General features: G+C 44.9%; 1 protein-coding gene across 3 annotated transcripts in view; it reads left to right on the top strand.

Annotated features, from left to right (window-relative positions):
- Window positions 1-3,244: 3,244 nt before the first annotated feature.
- Window positions 3,245-26,077, top strand: part of COL17A1 (collagen type XVII alpha 1 chain) — a 50,858-nt gene continuing 28,025 nt past the window's right edge. Inside the window, exons 1-17 of one of the 3 annotated variants that reach the window (XM_066240338.1) lie at window positions 3,245-3,429; window positions 3,601-3,656; window positions 8,144-8,206; window positions 10,599-10,643; window positions 11,672-11,776; window positions 12,699-12,830; window positions 14,254-14,301; window positions 15,182-15,217; window positions 16,641-16,688; window positions 18,446-18,589; window positions 19,894-20,052; window positions 21,018-21,092; window positions 22,401-22,472; window positions 23,258-23,326; window positions 24,239-24,400; window positions 24,790-24,870; window positions 25,938-25,982. In XM_066240338.1, coding sequence (XP_066096435.1) covers window positions 8,155-8,206; window positions 10,599-10,643; window positions 11,672-11,776; window positions 12,699-12,830; window positions 14,254-14,301; window positions 15,182-15,217; window positions 16,641-16,688; window positions 18,446-18,589; window positions 19,894-20,052; window positions 21,018-21,092; window positions 22,401-22,472; window positions 23,258-23,326; window positions 24,239-24,400; window positions 24,790-24,870; window positions 25,938-25,982 — 1,273 coding nt within the window. In that variant the 5' untranslated portion in view covers window positions 3,245-3,429; window positions 3,601-3,656; window positions 8,144-8,154. The remainder of the gene's footprint in view (window positions 3,430-3,600; window positions 3,657-8,143; window positions 8,207-10,598; window positions 10,644-11,671; window positions 11,777-12,698; window positions 12,831-14,253; window positions 14,302-15,181; window positions 15,218-16,640; window positions 16,689-18,445; window positions 18,590-19,893; window positions 20,053-21,017; window positions 21,093-22,400; window positions 22,473-23,257; window positions 23,327-24,238; window positions 24,401-24,789; window positions 24,871-25,937; window positions 25,983-26,077) is intronic. The other 2 variants (XM_066240337.1, XM_066240339.1) reach the window with 2 other exon arrangements.

Below are 26,077 nucleotides of genomic sequence, written 5' to 3'. Positions count from 1 at the left end.
CTACCACACACACAACACTTCTGATACCAGATTGGGAGTGGGGAGAAGTTTCATAATGTGACACCAAGCAATTCTCTGTGACACTAGTTAGGTGTCCTAAAAGTTAACTTAATTCTGACACTATCTACCTGGAGATAGCATCAGATCCCACAGGTTAAGCACTCAGTCCCATGAGACTACCCCCTCTCTCTACTTTAAATGCCAACCACAAGTGCTAGGTCCCCAGGTTACCCACAACTTCTGTTCAATCTGGTTACAAGTTGGAGGTTCTCATGACACTCTTCCCCTTGGATTCAATTATTTGCTAGAACAGTTCACAGAACTCAAGGAAACACTTACTCACATTTACCAATTTATTAAAGGATGTGATTAAGGATACAGATGAAAAGATACATGGGGCGAGGTCTGGGAGGGTCCTGAGCACAGGAGCCTCAATCTTCCTGGAGTAGGGGTAGTGTCATTCTCCCAGTGGATGAACTCACCAACCTGGGAGCTCTCTGAATCCCATACTTTGGGGAATTTTTATGAAGGCTTCATTATGTAGGTATGATTAGTCATTTAACTTCTTTTTCAGTTCCTCTCCCCTCTCTGGAGCTACTTAAGAGCTGTTATTCAATTTCTCTGAATTCTATATCTCAGCTATAAAATGAAAATAATACACACTACTTAGAGTTGCTGTATGGATTAAATAAGATAATTCATGTAAAATATCTGACACAGAATAGATCTTAAAATAATATTAGTTTCAGTCTCTCTTCTTTCTTAATCCAAACATTCATACAATGCCCATACAGATGTGTGTATGTCAATTTAAGAACAAGTTGCCAAGTACCAGAAACCACCTCCCGGCCATGACCTATGAGACCTGTGTGATCTAGCCCTGCCTGTCTCTCTAGCTTCTCTTCCTATGCCACTCGCCCTTCACTTGGTGCACTTAAATGCATTGGCATCACTGTTCCTCAAACCCATCATGCTTCTTCCACTTAGAACCTTCTCAAATACTGTGTTTCCTGTCTAGATGCTAGAACACTCTCAACCCCTCCTTTCACCTATGTAATCTCTATTCAATCTTCATCTATCTGTTTAAATGTCACTTTTTTAGCAGGACTTTTCCTTACATGCCTCCTCAAGATTATGTCTGCTCTCACACAGTACCCAGAATTCTTCCTTCATATTCTTAATTGTATATCAGTACAAAATTATTTGCTGTGTACATAGTTTGTTATAAACTATTCCTCTGCCTCAAAATTCAAATGTTGAAGCCCAACCCCCAGTACCTTAGAATGTGACAGTATTAGGATATTTTCATGGCCCTTAAAGAAGCAATTAAATTAATATGAGTCTGTTAAGATGGACCCTAATCCAAACTGACTGCTGTCTTTATAAGAAGAAGAGATTAGGATATATAGATAGAGACAGCACAGGTACACATTCAGAGAAAAGGCCATGTGAGGACCTACCAAGAAGATAGCATGCCAAGGAGAGAGGCCTCAAGAGAAACCAAAGCTGCTGGCACCTTGATCTTGGACTTTCAGCCTCCAGAACTGTGAGAAAAGTAGTTTCTGTTGTTTAAGCTACTAGAATTTTGTTCTAGAAGTCCTAGCAGAGTATTACATTGTTTAAGGCCTATCTTACTCCACAAGTCTGTGAACTCCCTAAAGAGAGAGGATGTCTATATTTCACCACTGAACTCTCAGCATATAGTTCAATGTCTGGCTCCAAGCAGGAGCTAATATATTTTTGTTTAATTTATGAATTAATGAATAAGTGAATGAATGCTGCAGGGTTGTATCAATTTCATACTGTTTTTCTTCCATATTTTTCAATCTTCTCCTATAAGATTGACAGCAGACATATTGAGGCTTATTTGGGTAAGGTAGAAACATCCCAGAAAACAAAAAGTCAATAGTGTCACATTGAAGGGGTTCTGAAATGTGTGACTCCATAGACAGCAGCCACCCTGAACATGCCTAACACACCCGATCTCCTCTGAAATGTGTGACTCTAAAGCACAACATTAGGAGTTTTGGAGTGAGAACCCCACAGGTGATGCTCAAACCTTTCCATGCTGTTTGAGTGCCCAGAAGAGCAGGGTGCAGACATGCATTGGTGCTCTGCTAAAGGAATTCCCTCCAGGGTCTTGGAATGATGCCTCAGAATTGGAAGTCCAAAGCTGACACTGGATCCCAAGAAGATGCTATGAATCAAAGGAACCACTGAGTAAGTTCTAAGTTCAGACTTCCCATATTACCTACACTAAGAATCTGAAGCTAGTTTTTAGGGGTCCTGGAAAGCCAGAAGCTCTCCAGGTATTCATAAGAATTCCCTATGAACAACTAAGGAACCGCAACAAAGAATTGATGTTTCTCATCTCTCTCCCTTCCTGTCTGTCTGTCCCTATCTGTCCCTCTCTCTGACTTTCTCTGTCTCTGCCACACACACTCACACACACAAAAAAATCTCTAGATTGGTGCAAATTGATTCTCTGGGGAAGTCTAACAGCCCCGTGAAATGCGCCGTGAAATTAGTTACAGAGCCTTTGGGAGTTCACACATGTGTACAGAGACTGGTTGCTGATTTGAGAGGCAAGAAGACCCTTGCCCCTCCCCAACAGTATCTCTCCATTATTTAGGTGGCTGTGTGCCTAAAATCCTGTCACTAACATGTCACTCTTTGAAGTCAGCATTATTACACCAGGTTATCTCATTTAAAAAATTAATTTCTGTCCCACCAACTGCTCCACATTTTTAGTAAGCTCTTATTCCGAATTAGTTCACCTACTATTTCTTCCAGGTGGACTAGACCTGGCTTGGGTTGGAATGGGGGAGAGAGGGCAAGGATCTCAAACACCAATACAGCCAATTTCACAGTGTTTTTAGGGCTCAGACAACTTGACGACCGGCCCCCACATGCCTAAGCTACACCACAAATCTTGCACATTGGGATTTTGACTACTCGATGTCAGTGAGAAAGGGGAATACCAAGTTGTGGCAGTTCTCTGGCTATTGAAGGTAAGAAGTAATAAAATGGAATTTTCTTTATACTGACCTTTGTTCCATTTTCCTCATGGGCACAGAAATGGTTTACCTTTCTAAACAGGTAGGAGAAAATTTCTGCCTCCTATAAAGTTTGATTCCTGGAGGCAGATTTTTTTTTTTAATCCTGCAAGTGTCAGATAATTGGAAGGGTGGAGTAACGCTGTAAACCACGACACACCTTTGTCAGGACTTGTCTGGAAGCAAAGAGCTGAAAGAAACAAGGGGGAGAGAAGAAGTGAACATTTTTGAAAGATCACTCAGCTTTAACACACCTTGGATGGGTCTGGATAAAAAAAGTGGGAACTGCAAACATCTAGAAGAAAACATCAGGGGAAGAAAGAGGGGGGATTTATTCAAAGTTATTTTCCATTCCTTGAAAATCTCAAACTAGGTAAGTAACAGGAAGAACTTGACCTTTCTTTTCCTAAGACTTGAATTTGAGGTTTGCCACTTAGAACATAAATGTTGGAGAAAATAAGATGCAGTTGTTGAATTTTAAGAATTCTGGTTGAAGTGGTTAATTGATCATAAATAATTACTTTGATTTACCCATTGTGCTTAGGATAGGCCTTTCAAGGGAACAACAAGAAAGATTCATCAGTGGGAAAGAAGAAAAAGGTCAGTTAAGATAAACTGGGCTCTAGTGGCTAGTTATTGTTGTTATTGTTGTTGTTTTGTATTATTTTCAGTATTATAAAATGGCTTGTGTTGTTTTATTTAGAATATACAGTTTATAATTTCTTCTTTCTCAATCTCTCTCTCTCTCTCTTTCTCTCTCTCTCTCATTCTCCCCACTCCTTCTATTCCCCCTCTCTCTCTTTTACAGCAAAGGTAAAGTATAGATAAGGGGCCCCTTCTGGAAGCAGCCCCTAGCACTAGGCCTCCATGCTGGCAGGTTCTGATTAAGCTCAAGGGGCTGGGCGAACACTGTTGTTTATCACACTCTAAGATTACTTCTTTCCTAATCTAAAGTAAAGTGACATATCTGGAATAATATAATTAATCCAGGAATTTCCTGGAGTCAAATGTAGAAAAGAAAAAAGAAAAAAAAATATTTTATGTGTGTTTACACTTCAATTGGCCAACTTGGGCCCCCCCCCCAATTATTTGGGGGTGAGAATTACCCGCTGAGATGTCTCACTGGACCACATTAACTACTAACTGACAAATTACCACCTCACTTTCTGAAGTACAGGCAAAGTGTCTGCTACATCACTTCTTTTGAGAAGCAGTTAATCAGTAGTCTAAGAGTTGGATTTGTTATGTCCAGAAAATGTAGTGAGATTTTATAACAAGTTCTGTTTGAAAAGCTGCTTCCCACCTCTGCATGCTTGTACCTGGAGCTAAGGCCCAGAGCTAAGTCAGAGCTAAACTAAAACAGGTGTCCAGTCCCTTCAGGGAATCAGAGGGGGCTGTTTTACTCTCAGCCTCTTCAAAACACCTGCAAAAATCTGAGCAGAATTTACAAGGGGAAAGCTAAAGTGACCAATTCTGCTTTAAGTGTAGATAGAAACTCCTTGTTTTAGTGAAATTAATCTGACCTAGTAACTGCCCACATTCTTAGATGATGCCTGACCAAAAGAAATCTGTGTCTGCCTGGTCTGGCTCATTTGTTAACAGCAGTAGTGTTTAACAGAACAGGGCGGTAAACAAGCGGCGTAATCACAAAGCTGGTGTCCAAGCTCCCCCACTCCCAAGCTACGAAAATCAAGGATGCCAAATATTGCAAGTGGGCAAACCCCTTACGGGGGTAGAAACAAAAGCTTCTGAGACAATCAACCCCAGAGCATTGTGTTTTTTTGCTATCAAACTGCTTGACCCTTCTGTGTTTATAGATCAATAGCTAGTGGATGGTCTTCCTGCACTTTGGCCAGTTTGTTTTTGTTTTGTTTTAAAATTTAAAGTGTATAGAGATTGGAGTAATAGGAACTGTAAAAATACTTGCAATACCTTAGCAGAATATAGGGGCATTTATTTTTAAGACAGAAAATAAGGAGAAAAACAGCTTCTCTATTCCCTTCTTTGTATCAAAGACCAGGTGTTGAATGAGTCATTTAAATACGATAAGATCTATGTCATGGTTTATTATTGCTATCTTAACTTATGTGTGTGATATACCACATCATCATTGGACTAGTTTTAGGTGAATATGACATCATTTAAGGGAAGTGGAAAGAACAGAACTCATAAAAGTAGAAAAAAGATTTTGAATAGCATTTTCTTGCATCAGAAAATGACAGGATCATTTTCGACATCTTCAACAGAGTATTGACTATAAAATAACCACGAAGCAGCCCCTCAGAACTATGGATGGAAATTAGCATACTTTTGGAATTGAGAACTTGAGTGATCTGCTCATCCTCAGTTCTAGTGAAGGGGCCTAGATGCCCCTTCAAACATCCAAATTTAAAATTACTCTACTTGACTGTGCTTCCATTAAGTGGTGTTTTTGGAGGAGAGTATTGGTGAGCACCGCTGGAAAGACAGGATTGGGCTTGTGCCTGGGCATGTAATTTCCTTTCCCTAATGTTAGCTATCTTTTTTAAACTATTAGCAATTAAAATGTTTAAAAAAGATAGTTTTGTGGAAATACTGTAAGTCCCACAGGATCATCCCAGTCTAGGTTTGTGCCTCAACCCCTCATTATCTATTATTTTGATAACCCATTTATAGAAAGTTTTCTCTCACGTTTGATTTAAAGGAATTCATCCCCCAACACATTCCTGCCCCTTCAGACTATCAGTCTGGGAGAGAACTTGGACAAAGTCAATAGAGCCCCCGTTCTATACATTTCAGGCCCAAAAAATTATTCTGTTTGGCCACAGGATACACATTTGAGGGGCTTCAGGCTGAGAGAAAGGCAAGGGTTCACTACTTGTACCTACCTAGGGCACGTTTTATCCCAGGATACCAGCCAGTGAGGAGCCTCCAGGCCCTGGAGGAGGACATCTAATTTCTTAGCAAGCTGTCTGTCCATCCCCGCTGGAAGTTGGGAAACCCTTGGCTTTTTACTGTACATCTCAAGGCTACATAATTAGGACTTAAGGAAAAAGACAGAGGGGCTGAGAAATGTCTGTTATTTTTCTGGGTATAGAAAGAACAAGAAGACACTTGCCAGTTTGCTGCTTGGACATTTCAACTCTTACCAAAGAGAGCTGTCATCAGCCTGCCTTGTTGGCTACAAGTGGAATAAACCCATCCAATCCCAAATTTATAGCTGCCGGCAGCAACTTTCATTAAAGGATCAAAATAAGCAATAATTTGTGGGACATAAAAGATTCCATGGATTGTTAAAAACAATTCCTTTCAGGATAATGTTTCGTATCAATTCAGGTGTCATCCTAGGTATACCCACTGGCAGCCAGGTGCATTTAAATGTTTACTCTCCAAAATGCCTCCTGGTTCACAACTAATGGCCAATTAAAAAATAATAATAATAAGTGGAGAGTGGCTTCAGAGGTGCCAAGACAATTAATGCTTAAACAAAGGATATCAGAGAGGGTGTCTGGTTGTATGTAGCTTTATATGACAAACCATATAGGTTATTGCTGAAATGCAGACAGAGTCATGGGCCAGGCTTGGCCTTCCAGTGAGGCTGGACTCCCTTGTTAAACTTCTTATGGAGCCCCTCTTCTTGGCTTTGGGACACATATCTACAAAAAGACCTTCTGTGGCTCTCAGATCTACCTAGGAGTTTTTCTGAGATGCCTCATTCTTTGCCTAGAGCTGTATTTTTAAAAATTTAAGGAGTAAGAAGTTGGAACATTCAACCAGGCCCTGAAGCTAACTATGCTGAGCTTGGTTAATTCTACTAGGTAGTTGACCAGCTGGTCTCATGTGGTCTTGCTTTTCAAGGAGGGAAGTTACTAAAGACTACATTATGACTTTCATGGACCCTAGACACCTTTGCCTTTGCCTTTGGGACCCCTTCCTCCAGAAAAAAAAGCAACTTTGAAAAATTGTACTTATATTATAACTGCATTGGAAGAAGGTAATCCAAGTTGCATTGTGCCCATTTTTCCTTCTGATTTTGAAATTAAACACTTTTGAGGGCACCTAAAAGTATGATGGGATCAAGAAAGGGGTGTTCTGGGCAGAAGTGGCTTGCCCCAGAATTCCAGAATCCAGTTTGCACTTCATCCAAAAATCACCTGGGAGTAAAGAAAGGTTAGGGGTGGGGGAAAGAAGACCAAAGGGAAAGCCAGATTTCAAGTCTTTCCAGAATCTGAGACTGGGACCTACATCCAAAAGGGCCCGGTTGGGCTGTACAATCCTGTGTGTTTAGGCCTGAACCCCACCCCAACCCATCCCTTGATGTCAGCCCTGCCTCATCCCATCCACACTCCAGGGCACAATGGACAGGAGCTCAGTGACTTTCCTTTCCAGGAGCAGAGTAAGCATGAATGGAGAACATACCTAACATGTACCAATATGTATTTTCCTACATATGTCAATAGATTTTACACATGTTTCATTCATATATTTTTTCTATTTATGTCTGCAAAAAAAGCATACTAAGGCCTAGTTTGTTAGGAAGAGAAAGTTTTGTATTATTAAAAGTGTAAAGTATGACCATTATAGTGATTTTTATCCTGATTTCAATCCATCAAACATCATTCTCACACCCAAACTCTAAATAATAAAGCATAAATGTTGTATATTCATAGAGCTCCATATAGAGCACTGAACATTATGGGATTACATCAGAATGAGTTAGCTGAGAGCACTAAGTGCTTTGACAGATAGCTATCCTTCAGCTGTTTGTTACTTTGACAAAGGATGCAGGTTTATAGTAAAAGGTCCCAGGCACCACATCTTCTATGCAAACCCTTTATACCCAGCAGGGGGCAGGCAACCTGCTCAATCAGATTCTGAAAAATAAGATCTCAGTGCAAGGAAGAGAATCTAAATTGGAACTATTAAATTATTCCATTATAAATGATACAAGCAGTAGGATGCCTCATTAAAAATTTTCACATAAATGAATTATGCTTTGAATTCCAGGAACCAAGTTTTAGGTTCTCAGCTTGAATAGTAGGGACCTATGAGTATGAAAAGTAATGGTAAGTAGCATGGTTGTTTATGGTTTCTGGCTTTTCCCACAGGTGGCGATGGTATGGATGTGACCAAGAAACATAAGCAAGATGGCACTGAAATCACGGAGAGAAGTAAGAGCATAATATTTATGTCATGATCAAAGTAATAAAAATTTGGAAAGAGTAAATAATTTATCCCTAATTCCACTGTATCATTTTTTCTACTTTTTAATGTTTTTGTTTTTAGGGGGTTTTGATTTGGCTTTAAAAAAAACTGTCATTTTAAAGATATTCTGAAAAAAAGACTTTATTCCTTCCCTTGAGATGCCTTGTGTTGATTTTTATCATAACATACTTGTAATCAAAATGTGTTCTGCTTTTTCTTCAAAAAAGATGAAAACTGCCACTTGATGTATAGTTTTTATAACCAGCATTTTAATGGCTGCATAATATTCTGTTGAATGAATTTGCTATCATGTGTTTAACCATTTCATTTTTTAGGGATGCAGCACAACAGAAACCAAAAGAATAACATCCCCATTATTGAAGGGACAAAGTTGGAATAACACTAGTGCCATGGTTGCAATCTACACTGAAAATTGGAAACAGACACAGTTCTTTTGTGAAACTACCTGAATGATAACTTAAAGGCATTGAAACTGTCCCCTTAGCAGCTCTCTTTCACTTATCCTGTGACTTTCATATACTTCCAACAAAAAATTCTGGTCTGTTGCACAGACCTGGAACATTAGGTTAAGAAATAATTTATTGCCTGACCAGGCGGCGGCACAGTGGATAAAGCGTTGGACTACAATGCTGAGGACCCAGGTTCGAGACCCTGGGGTCGCTAGCTTGAGCACGGGTTCATCTGGTTTGAGCAAAAGCTCACCAGCTTGGACCCAAGGTCGCTGGCTTGAGCAAGGGGTTACTCGGTCTGCTGAAGGCCTGCAGTCAAGGCACATATGAGAAAGCAATCAATGAACAATGCGCAAGAAAAACTAATGATTGATGCTTCTCATCTCTCTGTTCCTGTCTGTCTGTCCCTGTCTATCCCTCTCTCTAAAAGAAGAGAAAAAAAGGAAATAATTTATTTTATGTGTCAAACAATCCCAAAGGTCCATACACGGAGAGGTTTAGTGAAAGCTCAGGACTGATTCAAATCAAGCTGCCATTTTAGTCTGAAAAACTGTTACCTTTTGTGCGTGGACTGCTATTTCTGCTACGTTCCTAACCCCTGTTCCTGCTAGGACAACTAAACTCATTAGGAAAATGCAGTGTGAGGAAGGAAAGGGCAAGGGAAGTGGTTAGTAAGACTGGCGTGGGGTCAGTAGTTATGAGTAGCACAGCTCAGGTGGCACAGAATGATCCTGCACCATCTTCTTCCACCCTTTTCTCCACTCACCCCACCCCATAACCACATGCATGTGCACTTACACATATACCTGGGCATGTGCGTGCGTGTACACACACACACACACACACACACACACACAGCATTTAAAGACCAGTGACCTCAGCTAGATAGGTACTCTTCATATCCAATACAGAGGGAGGTAGTGGTGATGGTCATGGTCAGAGTACGTCATTGTCTCCACTATGGTTTGAAGAACCTACCCACCTCCCCATGCTGCCTCAGGGGAGATGGGGACCCAGCAAGGCACAAGATATTTCTTCTAACTGGTATTTAAAAAAAAACTCCAGAAGCTTTTATGACCTCTATAGACTCTCCATCACTTGGAGTCCAGAGAAACTTAAGTTTAGAAGGCAAAGGGACTGGTTCTTCAAGTCTGTCTTTCTGTTTTTAATTTTTTATTGAATTCATTGGGGTGACATTGGTTAAATAAAATTATACAGATTTCAGGTGTCAAGTTGGTCTTTTATGTTCATCTAGCCCTGAGCTCAGCAAACACCAAATGTGACTTGCCAGCCCCCTTCCTTCCTGCCCCTCCTCACGCTCAGGGAATGCCCTGAAGATTTTAGAATGAACTATGATGTCCTTGAGACACCCCCAAATTCATTGTTAAAAAGTCAAGGTAATTATCCACTTCAGAGTGAAATCAGCCAGGATGATGACCTGGCCTTAGTTGGCCTGGATAACCATTTGGAAGGGTCAGTGCAGAGAAAGAGTGTGACTTGAGACCCTTGAGAATGACTTGAGGTCCCGGTTCTCCTTCAAAGGTCAGCCCAGGCCTGGACTGGCTCTAATTGTTAAACAAGTGACATTGATGCCAAGACAGTTCACTTTTCGGATCAGCAGACCATTCACCGTTCACACATTCAGTGGGTAACTGCCTCCTTTTGGTTCTGAAGAGGTGTAAATGTATCTTCCAGGTGCACTAGCCCCATCGCTGCTGCACAGCTATCCATGCACCGCGAGGCAGGTCGCATACCTTACAGCGCAGCACGTAAATATCTCTGCTGCACCTAACTCAACGGGCCTCTGACGGACATGAGACTGACCTTGCCAAAGTACAGGGATTTCAGTGCATTACATAGATCTCATCTTTTCTTTGTCTTTTTCTAGTTATCACCGAAACATTAACTACAAGACTTACATCCTTACCACCAAGTAAGTGACTATCTCAAGAGTGAAGAGACTCTTCTCTTCTCTGACTCATGTGTGAAGGACTCAACATGTAACCTTTCCCAGGGGCACTCATGCTCCAGTAGAGCTAATCCAAAACATCTGAAATCTTTTTTCTTATAGTTATAGTGACATAAATTTATATACCATAAAATCCACCAGTTTGAAGTGCATAAATCAATGGTTGGGAGAATATTTACAGAGTTGTGCAGCCATTGCAACAATTTACTTTTAAGACATTTTCATCATGCCACAAAAAAAAAATACAAACCCTCATGGGCATTAGTTCCTCCCCATCCTCCCCTCCCGCTCCCCAGTCCCTGAGAACCACAAATATACTTTTGGTCTCTATAGATTTGCCTAATCTGAACACTAAAGTATTGAAACTCTTACCCATCCTGAACACAGGGTGGGAGCAGGGAAACGCCAGTCAGGTTTCTATGTGAGTTCACCTTCTCCTCAGAAGGTCCCTATGTTTAGTGGATTCTATAATGGAGATCTGAGCCCCAAAGTTACTCATACCCCTCCTAGGAAGCCTGGTTCAGGGAGGAGGGGTGTGTGTGGAAATCCCACCCATCAGGACAGGAAGCTGCAGCATGCCAGGCTACCAGGTGGAACACCAGCAACACAGAGCTGTTACTCATCCCTCCAGCATTTCTAGGGGTTGTCATGCCGGGGGGCACCAACCAGGCATTTGAAAACAGCAAGCCCAACCCAGGCCCTGGCCTCAAGAGCTCTTCACCACTCTCTACCTTTTCTAATATTTAAATGTTCTTAATAAACAAGTTGCTGTGCTCCACCCAAAAGACATTCCTTTTGAATCAGGTAGAATATTTGCTCTTGACATTTATGTCAGAAACAAAGGAAATGAGAGCACCATTGATGGAAAAGGGACACCAAACCAAGAGAGTCATGGTTGAGAAGCCAGGGAAGGCTTCCAAGGGACAAGGGATGGGGGGTACCGTCTGGGCTGATTCCACCCATAAATTGTCACCTGCTCTTTGTCTCTGCAGAAGGGGGCCCCAGCAATGGTTATGCTAAGACAGTCTCTCTCGGTGGAGGGAGCCGGCTGGAGAAACAGAGCCTGACCCATGGCAGCAGCGGCTACATAAACTCAAGTAAGTGCTTGCTGGTGGGAGCGGTTTGGGGAGGAGCAGACAGGGAGAGAGAGGGTACTGCAAGGAGAGGGACAAAACTGTCATCCTTCCAAATGACCCAAAGAGCTATGTAAATGACACAGGACCCAGGAAAGAAGAGACTTTCAAATTATCTGCATTTAATGCCCACCTAAAATGGGATCAATTTTCATTATTTCCCTAAAATCAATGACAATAATTAATTGAGGAGGCTTCATGGGGAGGTGGCTACTTTCCCACTGAGTCACTCTCTCAGCCATCCTTTTTCAAGAAGGGCGTACACATCTGAAGGTTTACAGTTTGAATTAACAGGAACAACTGAAGAAACTGAAAGATGGGGTCACTCACTGCAAAGGGAACCTGATCCCACACTGTGAGACTTTCCACTGGGTGAGCATTCAATGCAGGCCCATTGTTCCCCACAAAACACTCTTCCGTGGCAGCTTTCAAACTGAAACAGAACACAAAACAAGGGGGGAAATACAAGCATGCACATAACCCATGATGCCATTTTTAAAAAAATCTTGATGTGACACTAAAAAGAAGACAGACACATGGTCAGGTTGACCAATAGAAGTGCCTACCCTCATCTATTGAGAAACCTTCTGCATTGAATTATGTTCTGGTCCCTCCAACAGTGATCTCCGATTAAATGCCCAGTCCTCAAGAACAATCTATTTCTATACACTGTAGCCATGGGCATCAAGGACCCCCTGCCCTCCCGCAATCAGCTTGGGGAGGAAGGGCAGGAACGAGAATGCCACCCCATGGACCTTTACAGCACTACGTCCTCTGGCCCCTCCACAGGTCCCTCTTACATTATGAGTAGCCGATGCACGTAGTTAGTATAACTGGATGCAGTTTTCTGACGTGCTATGAGGACTGACACTATTCTGGCTTGCAGGTGGGACCGCCCGAGGCAATGCCTCCACCTCCAGTTATAGGAGAGCTCACTCACCTGCTTCCACTCTGCCCAACTCACCAGGCTCAACCTTTGAAAGGAAAACTCACATCGCCCACCATGGAGTATACGAAGGTATCAGTCCCACAGACTTAGAAGAAAACCACTCTCTTCCCCAGTAATTTCACTCATCCTTTAAAGACTGAAGTATTGGCACCTGTATTCACCTGTGTCTCCCCTTCACCTTTCTCTCCACCCTTCCTTCATGTGTTTTAAGGACTCACACTACTTGGAGACTTAGCTGATCTACTCACCCCTTTATTCATTTATTTAGTCATTTTCTCATGTGGTATTTTGTCAAAAATCTACATGCATTTGACACCATGCAGAAGGCCTTCCTTCATGGATGCTTAAATGAATCAGACATGGATCTGGCCTTCAAGGAGCCTATAGTCTCAAAGACATGTTAAGATGACAGATAAAAATATAATGCAAAGTACAAGGGGATTATCATTTCCAACTGAGTCCCAGGAAAGTCTAGGAGGGAGGTGGCATCTGGGTAGGCCTTCATGACAGGTGAGGTTTTGATACCCAGAGGTGGAGAGATGGGGCACAGTAGCACAGCAAAGACAGGCAGGCGGGCCGGGGCCCGAGCAACAAGTGGCAGTGGTGCTTAGGGAAGAGTGCTTCAGGGACTCAGTGTTTGGACTGTGTTCTGCATATAGTGAGAAGCCAAAGAGATTTTTGAGCAAAAGAGTCAGTCATATTTGAGGTCCAAAACTAGCACTCTGGAAACCACACGCAGGGAAAACACACTGGCACCAACAGGAAGGGAAGCAGTTGAACGCCGTGACAAGTTAGACCGAGGTCAGTAGTCCAGGAAAGGGGAAATTGGCTGGGACTAGGGTGGTGGCAGTGCAGGAGGAGAGGCAGAGCTAGCTGGAGGTGAGAGGTATTGCAGAGAAGGAATGGAGAGTTTTGAAAATTGATTAAATGTTGGAAAAAGGAGAGTATCAAAGTTCAGAAATAACAGAAGTAAAACCAGTGAATCATTAACATAGTCATTACTAAAAGTGTATGGTGTGCATACACCAAAAAGACCAGAAACAGGCCACCCATACCTGATGTAGGCCAAGCAGCAGCTAAGGAAGTGAAAACAAAAAAAGAAGAAAGAAAAACCTCCTGCCTTCCTTTGTTCTAATCTTGCCCCACTGAAGTAGGTCAGGGACCAGATTGAGGTGCCACAACCACACCCAACAGGCAACATGGGTTTAAATCTGGCACCTGTTGAAGAGCACCGTCACACTCCTGCACACGTGGGTTGTGAAGCTCAGAAAGGAGGGACCCAGCACCACCCTCTCAGAAGCTTTTCGGGCTCAAGTGATCATTGGTACAGGCAGGCCTCAAAGAAAATGCAGGTTTGGTTTCAGACCACGGCAATAAAGCAAGTCCTAATCTATTCATGGGTGGAGGGTCTTGCCTCCCATTTGTAAAAATGCAGCGACTGTGAGGTGCACTAAAGCGAAGTGTCCTCACTGCACTGTCTTCTCCTCTCCAGGGAGCTCCAGCGGCAACTCTTCCCCGGAGTACCCTCGGAAGGAATTTGGTACGTCTCTTCCTTATTTTCTGAAGAAATGGTCAAATGAGGCCCTGGGAAAGTGTCTGGGGGGTGGGGGAGGGCGCTCATGAATTCAATGGATTCTTCTGAAAGAGTTTAACCTCTGCTGACCTATTTTTCCCTTGCTTTTTATTCTAAAATGTTGAAGGAACTGTCAACCACGTTAACTTGCGGTCATAGCCTTTGATGGTGAGACACTGAAATAGCAAGCCATTCATACAAGGTTCAGGTGTGGACAGATAAGCCCAGGGACCAAGCAACAATTGCAGGATTTGCTCTTCCACAGAGACCTCTGGCAAAGAGGAGTGGGGGTTAGAACACACAAATGCTAAACATACCAGCACTTGCACCACAGCAGGCCTCAACGGGCACGTGTTAGGCCAAGTGGAACTCAAGAATCTTCACTTAAGTCTTTCGTTCATGTCCTCGGATTCTTGCTGTGCATGTGAATTGATGATATGGTCATTTATCTACAGTCATTATAATTTTATTTGCTTTCAGTGACGAAACCAAGTCAATCTCTAACAAAAAAGTGAAGATCTGACAGTCCTTTGATATACTTAATCAAAATATAGCCAGCCAGTCCAAATCAGGCTCCTAACTTAACATTCCAAGAGTGAGCTAACTTCACATTTATTTAGTTACCTTAGCACCCTAAATGCACTGGGGCCTTGTAAAACGTTCTTTGCCTTTTGGCTACATGGTCATCCATTTATTAAGCATCACTATCCATAAGGAATCCTATCTGGAAAAAAACATACTGTGAAAACAACTTCTTCTCCTCCACACCCAAATATACCGCCACATAAAAAATAGTTAGCATGCTACCTCTTATATGTGCCTAAGAGAACATTTCTTTGTTTCCCAGCATCTTCTTCAACCAGAGGGCGGAGCCAAACACGAGGTAAGCTCTATCTCTGGGGTCAATTCAGTTCATTCAACAAGTATTTTCTGAGCATCTACCGTGTGTCCAGCCTTGAGCCAGGAAACAGGAGGAGTGCAGAGGAATAAATAAGGCACAGTTCTGCCCTCAAGGAGCCTACAGCATCCTGGCAATCATCTGCCAGCTGTACGAGGACAGGAAGGGTAAATTTGAGGGTGATCTAATGAGTACTTGGAGGTGGGGATGAAAACCCAGGTGACCACTGGGGCAGGAGTTGGTTCTGCTGTGGATTGTCCAAAGATGCTGGCAGCGTGTCTTGTCTCCTTTCTGATCCCCTGGTTCACTTTAACAAGATGGGTTGGAATTGCCCTTATGCATCAAACCTGAGCAAAAGCCCTTGTCTTTCAATTATTTCAGGGACAAAAGGTTCTGTGACAGTTTTGCATTCCCCACATCTGCCCATGGGCAAGGCTCTAGGAGGGAAAGTGACCCCTGATGAACCTGGTGAGGACCAGGTAGCAGGACCATGCAGAAGGCTGAATTCACAGGCGTCAGGAGTTCTCGATGACCAGCCTACACTTCATGGGCATTATTGTACCAATGACTTGAAAAGTTAGGAACATACCAACCACCCACAACTTTAGGCTGATAGTTGAAAGATGCTGGTCTTCTACCTGAAACTAATGTTAAACTATCCACTTTCTGCCCTTTCCATTTCTGAAGGGGCCAAAATAGCTACACTCTATCACAGGGGTCAGGAACCTATGGCTTGAGAGCCAGGTGTGACTCTTTTGATGGCTGCATCTGGCTCGCAGACAAATCTTTAATAAAAAAAATAATAACGTTAAAAATATAAAACATTCTCATGTATTACAAATCATTTCCTACCGCTCATGTTCATGGTTGCGGGTGGCTGGAGCCAATCACAGCTGCCCTCCGGGACAACACCAAATTTTTATTGGATAATGCGTAATGTACATGGGTCATTGTGTGGCTCTCATGGAATTACATTTTAAAATATGTGGTGTTCATGGCTCTCTCAGCCAAAAAGGTTCCCAATCCCTGCTCTATCGGTTTTCGAATTCTCTCACTACTGCCTAAGAGAACCTGGAGGCAGGAGAGTGGGCTGGTTCTGGCAGCTGGGAAATGGGTGATTGGTATGGGACAGGGTTGGTCATCGATGGCTGAGATGGAGCCACCCTGTTTAGCTCGGGGCTTCATCAGAACATCTCCAGGTGGCTAGAGATGTGCAGTGGGCAGGTTGGGATGTAGGGAGAGGACATCTCCTTTTGTGCAGCACTTGTCCTGGGTATACCTAGGTATCCTGTTATGAGAATGCAGATATCAGAGCAGCCCAGATTTATCCATTGCTCAGAGCTCAGTGTCAGGCACTGTAACCCATGTTCCTTCATTCACAGCCTTCTCCATCTCTTCCCTCATACAGAGAGTGAAATCCGAGTTCGACTGCAGAGTGCGTCCCCATCTACCCGATGTAAGTGTGTAAGTGGTCACTGTCCTGCTAAAAAGAACGGATCCAGGAATTTAGGGCTCCGTGTGTGTGTGTGTGTGTGTGTGTGTGTGTATGCAGTCACTCAATCAATAAATGTCTCTAAAGGCCTTCTGTGAGAGGAACCTGGGGCTAGGTGCTAAGGGCAAGGAGCGGAGTAAGCCATAATGCGGAGATAGTCAATAACTAACCATGAGAGCTCGGGGAGCAGGGGGAGCAGGGGTCCTGGGAAGCCTTCCTGGGTTAGTGTCAGTTGAAGGAAGACTAAAGGGTGGATGGTTAGGCTCCATGGATGAGTCAGCAGAGACATTGGAGGAACATGATGAAACGCGGAGAAAGGCTCAGTGTGGCTGAAGGAAAAGCAGTAGGAGGGGATCTGGTAGGATAGTTAAGATTAGAGAAGGTCAGCCTGACCAAGTGGTGGTGCAGTAGATAGAGCGTCGGACTGGGATGTGGAAGGACCCAGGTTCGAGACCCTGAGGTCGCCAGCTTGAGCGCGGGCTCATCTGGCTTGAGCAAAGAGCTCACCAGCTTGGACCCAAGGTCGCTGGCTCCAGCAAGGGGTTACTCAGTCTGCTGAAGGCCCACGGTCAAGGCACATGTGAGAAAGCAATCAATGAAAAACTAAGAAGTCGCAACGCGCAACGAGAAACTAATGATTGATGCTTCTCATCTCTCTCCGTTCCTGTCTGTCTGATCCTGTCTATCTCTGCCTCTGTAAAAAAAAAAAAAAAAAAAAAAAAAAGATTAGAGAATGTCAGAAGCAGAGTGTGAGGGTTTGAACTTGATCTCAAATGTCAGGAATTCCCCATCTCTATCTGCTGATTGTGTCTGACTTTTGTTGTTCTTGTTAGAGGTTATTTGACATTTTGAAATGAGCATGATGGGAGCCGAGTACAAGAATAGGAAGAGAAAGAGCTGGTGGGTGGCCCAGAAATCAGGGCCGGTACTCACCCAGATAGCTCAGTGCCTGGGTCGGGGGTCTGAGTCTAGGCCTAATGCTGCTCACCTGAGCCCTTTCAGGCTTAGAGGTGCTGAGTCCCAAGGATGGTGGTCTCATGGGAGGGGGTTTGGGCAGTCCTCCAGCACGTGTTGTCTACAAATCTCTGTCTTCTCTTATGCATTGCCCTTGCACTATACATTCCTCTTTCCTGCCTTCTCTCCTGTTTGCCACATTGGAAGGCACAGGGAGCCTTCTCCACTGGGTAACCTCACTACAAATAATATCAGACAGACAGACTTGAAATTAACTCAAATGAAAGCAGCATAATGTTGGCCACAAATTTCCTTTGACACTACAGAGCATTCAAGGTCAGGAACCCGACACCTGAGGGTTCCTGTGCAGAGGTTGAAATCACTATTGAACCACTTGTTTCAAGGGGTCTGTTTCTCTAACTGCCCTGGGTGCAAATTTTCCTTGATCTAAGATGACAGTGTCTTCCAGCCACAAACTCATCCCTGTGGTGTCTGATGAGGTATAATTGGGAAATATCCACCGACGACTTTGACCTCTCCTTGTAGAGGCACTATATTTATGAGGCCATTAATATTACAGAGTGCCAGGTTAATAAGTGTTATAAATTGACAAAATGCAAAGATCAGAAGGCTGACAAAAATGGCCCAGCATGCAAAGCAGATGCCCTCCTCCCTAGTATTCAGAATGCTATGAATGTAACTCCCACTGCAGTTGAACTCGGGAAAGAATCCTGGGCCTAGTGGAAAATGTGGGGATTCTTTCACAGGGACGGAACTGGATGAAGTTAAACGTTTGCTCAAGGGGAGCCGATCAGCCAGCGTGAGCCCCACCCGGAATTCCTCCAGCACACTCCCCATCCCCAAAAAAGGCACTGTGGAGACCAAAACTGTGACAGCAAGCTCCCACTCAGGTAAGCCCAAAGCCCGGGGCTGCCATGGAGGGAAGGGTACAAGGTGGCATATTGGACCTAGCCCAAGAATCCAACTATACCCTGGCAGGCCTTCCAGACTGTGGCAAAGCACTGCCCTTTAGGCAACGTGACTGCGTGGGCTCTGCCTTTCTCACTCCCGTCTGGTCAGCCATCCCAGGTGCACGCTGTAGTCAGGCTGCACATCCCAAAATTCTATCCAGGAGACTCCAGACGTCTCCTGGGAATGTGTTGCCCAGGTTCCCCTAATGAAGAATATCGGGAAAAGTTGTCATGTTTTCATTCATTCATTCAGTGAGTGTTTACTATATGCCTCCTCCACGCCAAGCAGTGGGCACTGAGGGAAGGCCGTGAACACGGTGGATACTACCACTGCCCTCGTGGAGGGGAGGCCATAGGGGCAGTCAAACAGATAACCAAGAGATCGAAGTCAGGCCAGACAAGCGTTGTTCAACACTCACATCACATGCCTATCAAGTGAGAGGTGGGCTCTTTGGGAGGCAGAACGAGAAATGAGAAGCTCCTTTGAGAGAGATGAGCAAAGAAGCCCGTTCTGCTAGGATGTGAAGCTTTCCTGACTTTTGCTACTGGGGTGAGGCGGGGGACTTTGAGATTGTGATCTTTTTTTTTTTTTAATACAAAACCAAAACCTCAGAGCACTTTATGGCCTGTGTGACTGGTTCCCTCTCAAATAAGGAACAGGAGAATTGGCTTCTGAGTTGGAGAAGCACCAAAACTTTCCCTTGGGGGCAGAGTGCACCTGGGTCTCATTGGCAAGGAGAGTTTAACCAGAGAAGGCTGCCCTCTGGAGGTGTGGCCTCAGAAGTGAGGGCTCCCTCCCTGCGCTTGCTGTGTTCCTGGCACTCTACTGTTGCCATTTGCTGTGGGGCCTCATTCACAGCCCCCTGGTGTCTTTGAAGGTAGAGACAGGAACAAATAGAGAATGAGAACGTTTGTGGGGACAGCACACCAGGAGGTGGGGAGGGTGACTTAGAAGGAGAAATAGGCAACCCCAGAGTAAAAGTTATCCACTTCAGATTTCATCAAGGGCCCATAAGAATTTCTAACCCAAGAGATCGAGTTTGCATCGGCTCCAAGTTTCAGACAGAAGTGGGAAGGCCAATAGCCCTGGTGCACCCTGGACTAGGAGTTTCTGGAATAGTGAGACCTTCAGGGCTAGACCAGGAAAGTCCCAGTACACCGAGCCAACGGGGTCACCCCAGCACAGAGTCCTGGTTTGTCTCATTGGAGCGTGTGTGCATGTGAGTCTGTCTGTCTGTTTCCAGTGTCCGGCACCTATGATGCCACCATGCTGGATGCCAACCTTCCCTCCCACATGTGGTCCTCCACCTTGCCAGCAGGGTCCTCCATGGGTGCCTATCACAACAACATGACAGCCCACAGCTCGTCCCTCCTCAACACCAATGCCTATTCTGCAGGATCGGGTATGTGACATGCAGTGTACATCGCCTCCTGCCCCTGAGCCCTCCACACCTTTTCCTGGAGCTGAGTGACTCTGCTGGCGTTCACCATTCCCAAGGCTTCCTAGAGGGGCTTTCTGTGGCCAAACACCCCAAGGGTTTTCCACTAGATCTTGAGTTCAGTTCAGTCTCTAAAGATTTCTTTTTGTGTGTCCTCTATAAAAAGAACTATATTGTACAGTGCATCAAAAAAAAATGCAGCCTGATCACGTGGTGGTGCAGTGGATAGAGCGTCAGACTGGGATGCGGGGGACCCAGGTTCGAGACCCCGAGGTCGCCAGCTTGAGCATGGGCTCATCTGGTTTGAGCAAAAGCTCACCACCTTGGACCCAAGGTTGCTGGCTTGAGCAAGGGGTTACTTGGTCTGCTGTAGCCCCACAGTCAAGGCACATGTGAGAAAGCAATCAATGAACAACTAAGGTGTCACAAAGAAAAACTGATGATTGATGCTTCTCATCTCTCCGTTCCTGTCTGTCTGTCCCTGTCTTTCCCTCTCTCTGACTCTCTCTCTGTCTCTGTAAAAAAAATAAATAAATAAACTAAAGACCTTTAAAAAAATTGCAGTGGGAGAGAACAAAAACAGATGCACGGAGCCTAGTTTCACCTCTCGTGGATTAACTGTGTGACCTTGAGCAAGTTCTTTAACTTCTCTGGGTGTCAGGTTCATTTTCTGTAAAATAGTCACTGACAAGTGGGGCTTTGGCCAGAGCCAATGTCCACTCGAGACCTGACCAACCTGTGACCACCCCTTAGCTATGACCTAAGACTAATGTATGGTTGGTTCTCTGCTACAAGGCAAGAGCCTAAGATTTTTCTAAAAACAAAGTTAACAAAATATAAAAATGCAATCCTGGAGTTTCTTCTGGAGCACCTATGGTACCCTCTATTCTGGGCTGGACATCACTCTCACCAGCCTTCCTCCTCCCCAGCAGTCTTTGGAGTTCCAAACAACATGGCATCCTGCTCCCCAACTCTACACCCTGGAATCAGCACCTGCTCTTCAGGTCAGTGCTCGCCAGCATCAGTCACCTTTTCCAGAGGGTTTGCTCTAAAAACAGAAAAAATAGGGATGTTCCTTCCTGGTGAGGAAAATCTAATGGTTTCTAGAGAAAATGTCCTTTCTGCCCAGAAGCACAAGGATATTCCTGCATTTGCATCATCACAGAGGCAGTGGCCAGGGGGCTACATTAGAAAGAACAGAGGCAGCCCTCAATCTGAGAGACAGCTCAGTCCCCAAGGTAGAGGCCTAGCGGGGAGGGGCCAGAGACCACACCTACATGTTTTCTCTGAGAGGTAGACAGGTGGAAATAAAGAAGCTAAGTGAGGTATGGCTCAGGACATTTCAGGTAAAAAACATTGTCAAATTAGAAGGCTCTCACTCTGAATTTTTAAAATAAATATAATAGTTCATTGGCAGCTCAAATTTATTCACCTAATTTCCACATACACTGCAGCAGCTTGTATGTAAGACACCAGCTACATCTTTTTTTTTTAAAGGAATGTGCCTTCTCCCTACAATATTATGACTAATGAATACAATGTGGGCCTCCTTATTTACTTGTTTGGCATGTCTCCATGTGCAAACTTACCATTCTGGCCTTCAACACTTCCAAACTAGCATCCCATCAAACCCAGAGGACACCTGGTTCATGCCTCATTTCTTCTGCTGTCGCTATTCTCCTTTGCAAAGTCTTGACTGAGGACATTGGGTCTGCCATCTTGTACCCAAAACACTAGATAGGATGGAAAAGAGACACCATTGACTGGGGAACAGTGAGCTTCTACACATTGTTACAAACAACCACCCTTAGAGACCAAAATGGTGGTGGCAGTGGGGGAGGGGGCTTGATGTGATTGAGTCAGAAGGAAGAGTTCAGGGGAAAATGAGAGCTCTGCCAAGTCTATGCCCTTTGAACCCCTTGTGTCTGTATTCTATGCCCACAGTTCCCACACTGTACACCAAGGCACCCGAGGGTGCTGTAGGGAACAGGGAACCCTGGGATATTTTTAAATTTCAAGGGTCTTTTTAAATACAGTGAAATCTTTCAGACCCTGTGCCAACTACCACTTGAAGTTGTGTGGACCTAACTACTCAACAAATAAACTTAGTAACTGGTGGCCTGGAGTGGGGAGGTGGGGTACAAAAGAAATTGCTGTCGCTTGGAATGTAAGAACTGAGAAAGTTTGGGAATCTCTGTGATATGCAAATGTATTTATTCTGAAAGTGCATTGGGGATGCTGTGGGGAGCTGCCTTGAGCTGAGGCCCCTCCCTTCTGCACCTGCACTCACCTCTCTTCGATTCCTTTCACAGTGTTTGGCATGCAGAACAATCTGGCTCCCAGCTCATCCGCCCTGTCCCATGGCACGGCCACCACCTCCACAAGTCAGTAGCTAAAGTTTGGAGCTTAGGAGTTGAGCAGTAACACCTCTTTGCAGCTATAACTCACAATATCCCTTTTCAACAACTGAATCAGAGGACCAAGCTGTCCCTAAAAATCATCCAACCTTTCCAACTAAAGAAACAGCCCCCATGCCCAACTTAAAGATGACAACCTTGATCATCTGTTGGTTCAGACATGTGAAACCACAGGGAGCACTGCTGTGGGATGTCACCTGTACATGTATATCTCCGTGACATACTGCATTCCCTGACAGTCCTGTCACTGCAAATCAAGCATCTGGCTGATTTTATGGTTTACCCCTGTGCAAATTTGGGGGAAGGTGGACACAAAAGGCCTGAGCCTTAGCCCTGGTCCTCAACTTGCTTGTTGTTTAGTTGTAGTGGAAAGTATAATAGGCATGAAACAATTTGGGGGACTCTATAAGACAGCATGACTCAAACTGTACAGAGTAGGTGTTAGGGTTGTAGGAGTGTGGTTGCAGGGAAGGTGATGTGGGAAGGTCTAGGAAGACTTCATGGAGGAGGTGACCTCTAGATGAAGGTTGAGAATTATACCAAAAAGAGTCCCATCTACACTCTCATTGCTGCCCCCATGACTCAAGAGTTGATTTCATTATTCTTTATTTCATTATTCAGTCATTATTATTGTCTTCCTCCACGTGGGGAGACTGTCTGTCTGCCAGGGCTGGCCAGGCTGGCGGACATAGAGACATAGAGCTGGTCCCTCCCACACTGGTCTCACTCACTCAGTGGTGCCTCTCTTGCAGCATACGGTGTGAAGAAAAACATACCCCAGAGCCCTGCTGTTGTGAGCACTGGCATGTCCACCTCTACTGGTGAGTGCTGCAGTACAGGGAGAACTGCTCTGTGGTGACACGTGGCATATGGGAGGAGGGAATATAAGCCATTGGTGGTCTAAGGTCTGCAAATGGGCCTCTCAGTTTTTTCCAGAACTGAGCAGAGATGAGCATCTCCCTGATCTTACTTTGAACTTTCTGTCCCAGGGGGCCAGGAAGCTCCACCCTCCACACCTGCCTAGGGTCAGACACTTATACCCCAGCTCCCATTCTTGTCTGGAAGCCCCTGATCTGCTCCTGTTTTGTGTCACCATCACAAGAACCAAGGAGCCCGTCAAAGCTGCCACACCCTCCCTACTTTTTGTAGAATCTATCAGTTGGGCTGCTGGCCCATTGCTCTGATCCAAGTGTATAACCTTCCAGACATCCTAAGTGCCTAGTTCACAGACATGAACACAGCAGGCTAGGTTCCTGCTCTCCCAGGCTGGCAGTTGCAGTGGAGGCAGATAAACAGGTTGGCAGTACATAAGATAATAAGTAAAGAAATAGGTGAGGTGGTAGAAAAGAGAATGTGTGTATATTAGATGGGGTGGTCAGGAAAACCCCCCACTTGAACCCACTGAGTTAAAAAAGAACCTGTCTGATGACGGGACTGTTGTCCATTCACTAATGACCCTGTAGCATCCAGGTGGGAGGCAGCCCAGAGGCCAGTCACTCGGTACTTCTGACATGGACCCACCCTCAGCACCAGGCCCAGCCAAGCAGGGGAGGTTGTCTTTGGTCCCCAAGATGCTTCTAAGCAGGCACTCTCAGATAGACCGAGACCCCTGGACACGCCCACTAATCTCTCTTTTCTTCTCCCTCTTCCCTTCCTTCTCCTTCCTCTTCTGGTCATTTTTGCCTTCCCCTGGCACCTTTTCCTCCCTCCTCGCCCACTTCTTCCCTTTCTAGCCTATACCACAAGTGTCCAGAATGATGACCTCTTGCACAAGGACTGTAAATTCCTGATCCTGGAGAAAGACAACGTGCCTGCTAAGAAGGAGATGGAGCTGCTGATCATGACCAAGGACAGCGGGAAGGTCTTCACAGCCTCCCCCGCCAGCATTGCTGCAAGTACGTGGGAGCCCAGGTGCCTCGGGTTTCAGAAGAGAGGCGGGCAGGGTAGGGGGCCCAATGTTCTAGCAAGGTGGTTTGAGATGTTTTAATAGTGAAAGCATAGTTATCCACTCAAATGAAAAGAATACCTGCCTAAATAGGGTGTTCCCAGAGTCTGCTTTGAATGCAGACAAGCCAGGAAAATTCTAGGGAAGAGCTCCCAGACGGGTCTTCAGACAACAACAGCAAGACTGCCAACCACAAACACAGATGGAGGGATGAACCCCAGGGGAGCTGGGTCTCCTTCCTCCCTGCTGGGCTGCCCTCTGCCTCCCAGGGGGACAGGACCAGCTTGGGGCTGGGGAGCAGGGAGAGGCGGCCCAGGCGCTCATGGGCTGTATGTGCAGCTTCTTTTTCAGAGGACACCCTGAAAAAGGAAAAGCAAGCTGCGTGCACCGCTAACACCAACCTCATCTCGGAAACTAACGGTAAGACCCAATCTGATCACCACCGCCTTGCCTTTAGCTCATACACATTTCACTTATGTATTTGTCTCCTGGGCCCTCCCTGCTCAAAGTGTGGTCCCTGGACCTGCAGCAGTGGCAGCAACGGGGAGCATGTCACAGGGTCCCAGGCCCCAACCCAGGCCTGCTGTGTCAGAGGCTGTGCTTTAACACACTTCCTCTCGATCTGTGCGTGCACAGTATTGAAGCAAAAGCTTTCCTATGACATGTGTGAGGTCAACAGTGGTATTGTTTTCCCTCACCTTACTCATCCTCCCTTAACATTCAGAACTAATAAAAAAATGCTTTGCAAAGCACTTGCTAGCTTTATTTTTTCCTTCCCAGATATCTGGATCATCTCCCAGATAAACACATTGCTACACTGCTTTGGGTCCTAAACAAATCTCTCCAAATCACTCATTTCAGGGGGGATCACAAAGAACAGGAAAAGTACATTGAGGACATTTTTAGATATATGTAAATGAAATCAATTACAGTCCTGACAATGCCTTCTCCTAAGTCGTCTCAGTTCATAGTTCCTTACATTTTAGGGGTGGAAGTGGGGCACTGGAGCCAAAAGACCCTTTCAGAACCTGATGAAAGCTGTAAACAACTTTCCCAGCAACTCCACACGAGCCCACAAACATGCAGTGGTCACGTAGCATCAGGAACTCATGAGCAGCCCTCCTTCAAGCCTGTAATTGCTGTCGGGTTCCTTACACCCCAGGTTAGGAACTTGCATTCAAAGTCCCTTAACCAAAAATATCAAGAGTCATTTCTCACAAGCACATTTATTGTTTGAAAGCAAAGGCCACCCTTAATATAGTCCTCTGAAAATGTCTAGGGCTTTAAAGATTTCAGGTCACAAGAGGGTTACGATGCTGCTTGTTTCCACCATTAACTGTTTGCCAAGCCATGTCTGTATCCATATAATTACTCAAGGTGCATATCTACCTAAAGCACTGCCTGAAATCTACACACAGGCTGTCTTGTGGGCTCCTCACACTTAAAAGCTCAGGTCAAAACCTGTGTTCTTGGTGTTTGTCTTTCAGGAGATGTGAAGACCGTGTCCACAAAGGGCAAGGCAGCCTCTGCAGGTAGGAAAGGACGGTGGGGCCTGTGGTGACAGAAGCCAATGGGGGTGGTTATGGTGAATGGAGCAGATAAGGCTCCCTGGCCTGGACCCAGTGCC

Source organism: Saccopteryx bilineata, chromosome 7 (genome assembly GCF_036850765.1).
Source record: "Saccopteryx bilineata isolate mSacBil1 chromosome 7, mSacBil1_pri_phased_curated, whole genome shotgun sequence".
Taxonomy (NCBI): Eukaryota; Metazoa; Chordata; class Mammalia; order Chiroptera; family Emballonuridae; genus Saccopteryx; species Saccopteryx bilineata.
The sequence above is the reverse complement of the archived record's forward strand: the minus strand, read 5'-3'. Positions and strand labels throughout refer to the sequence as shown.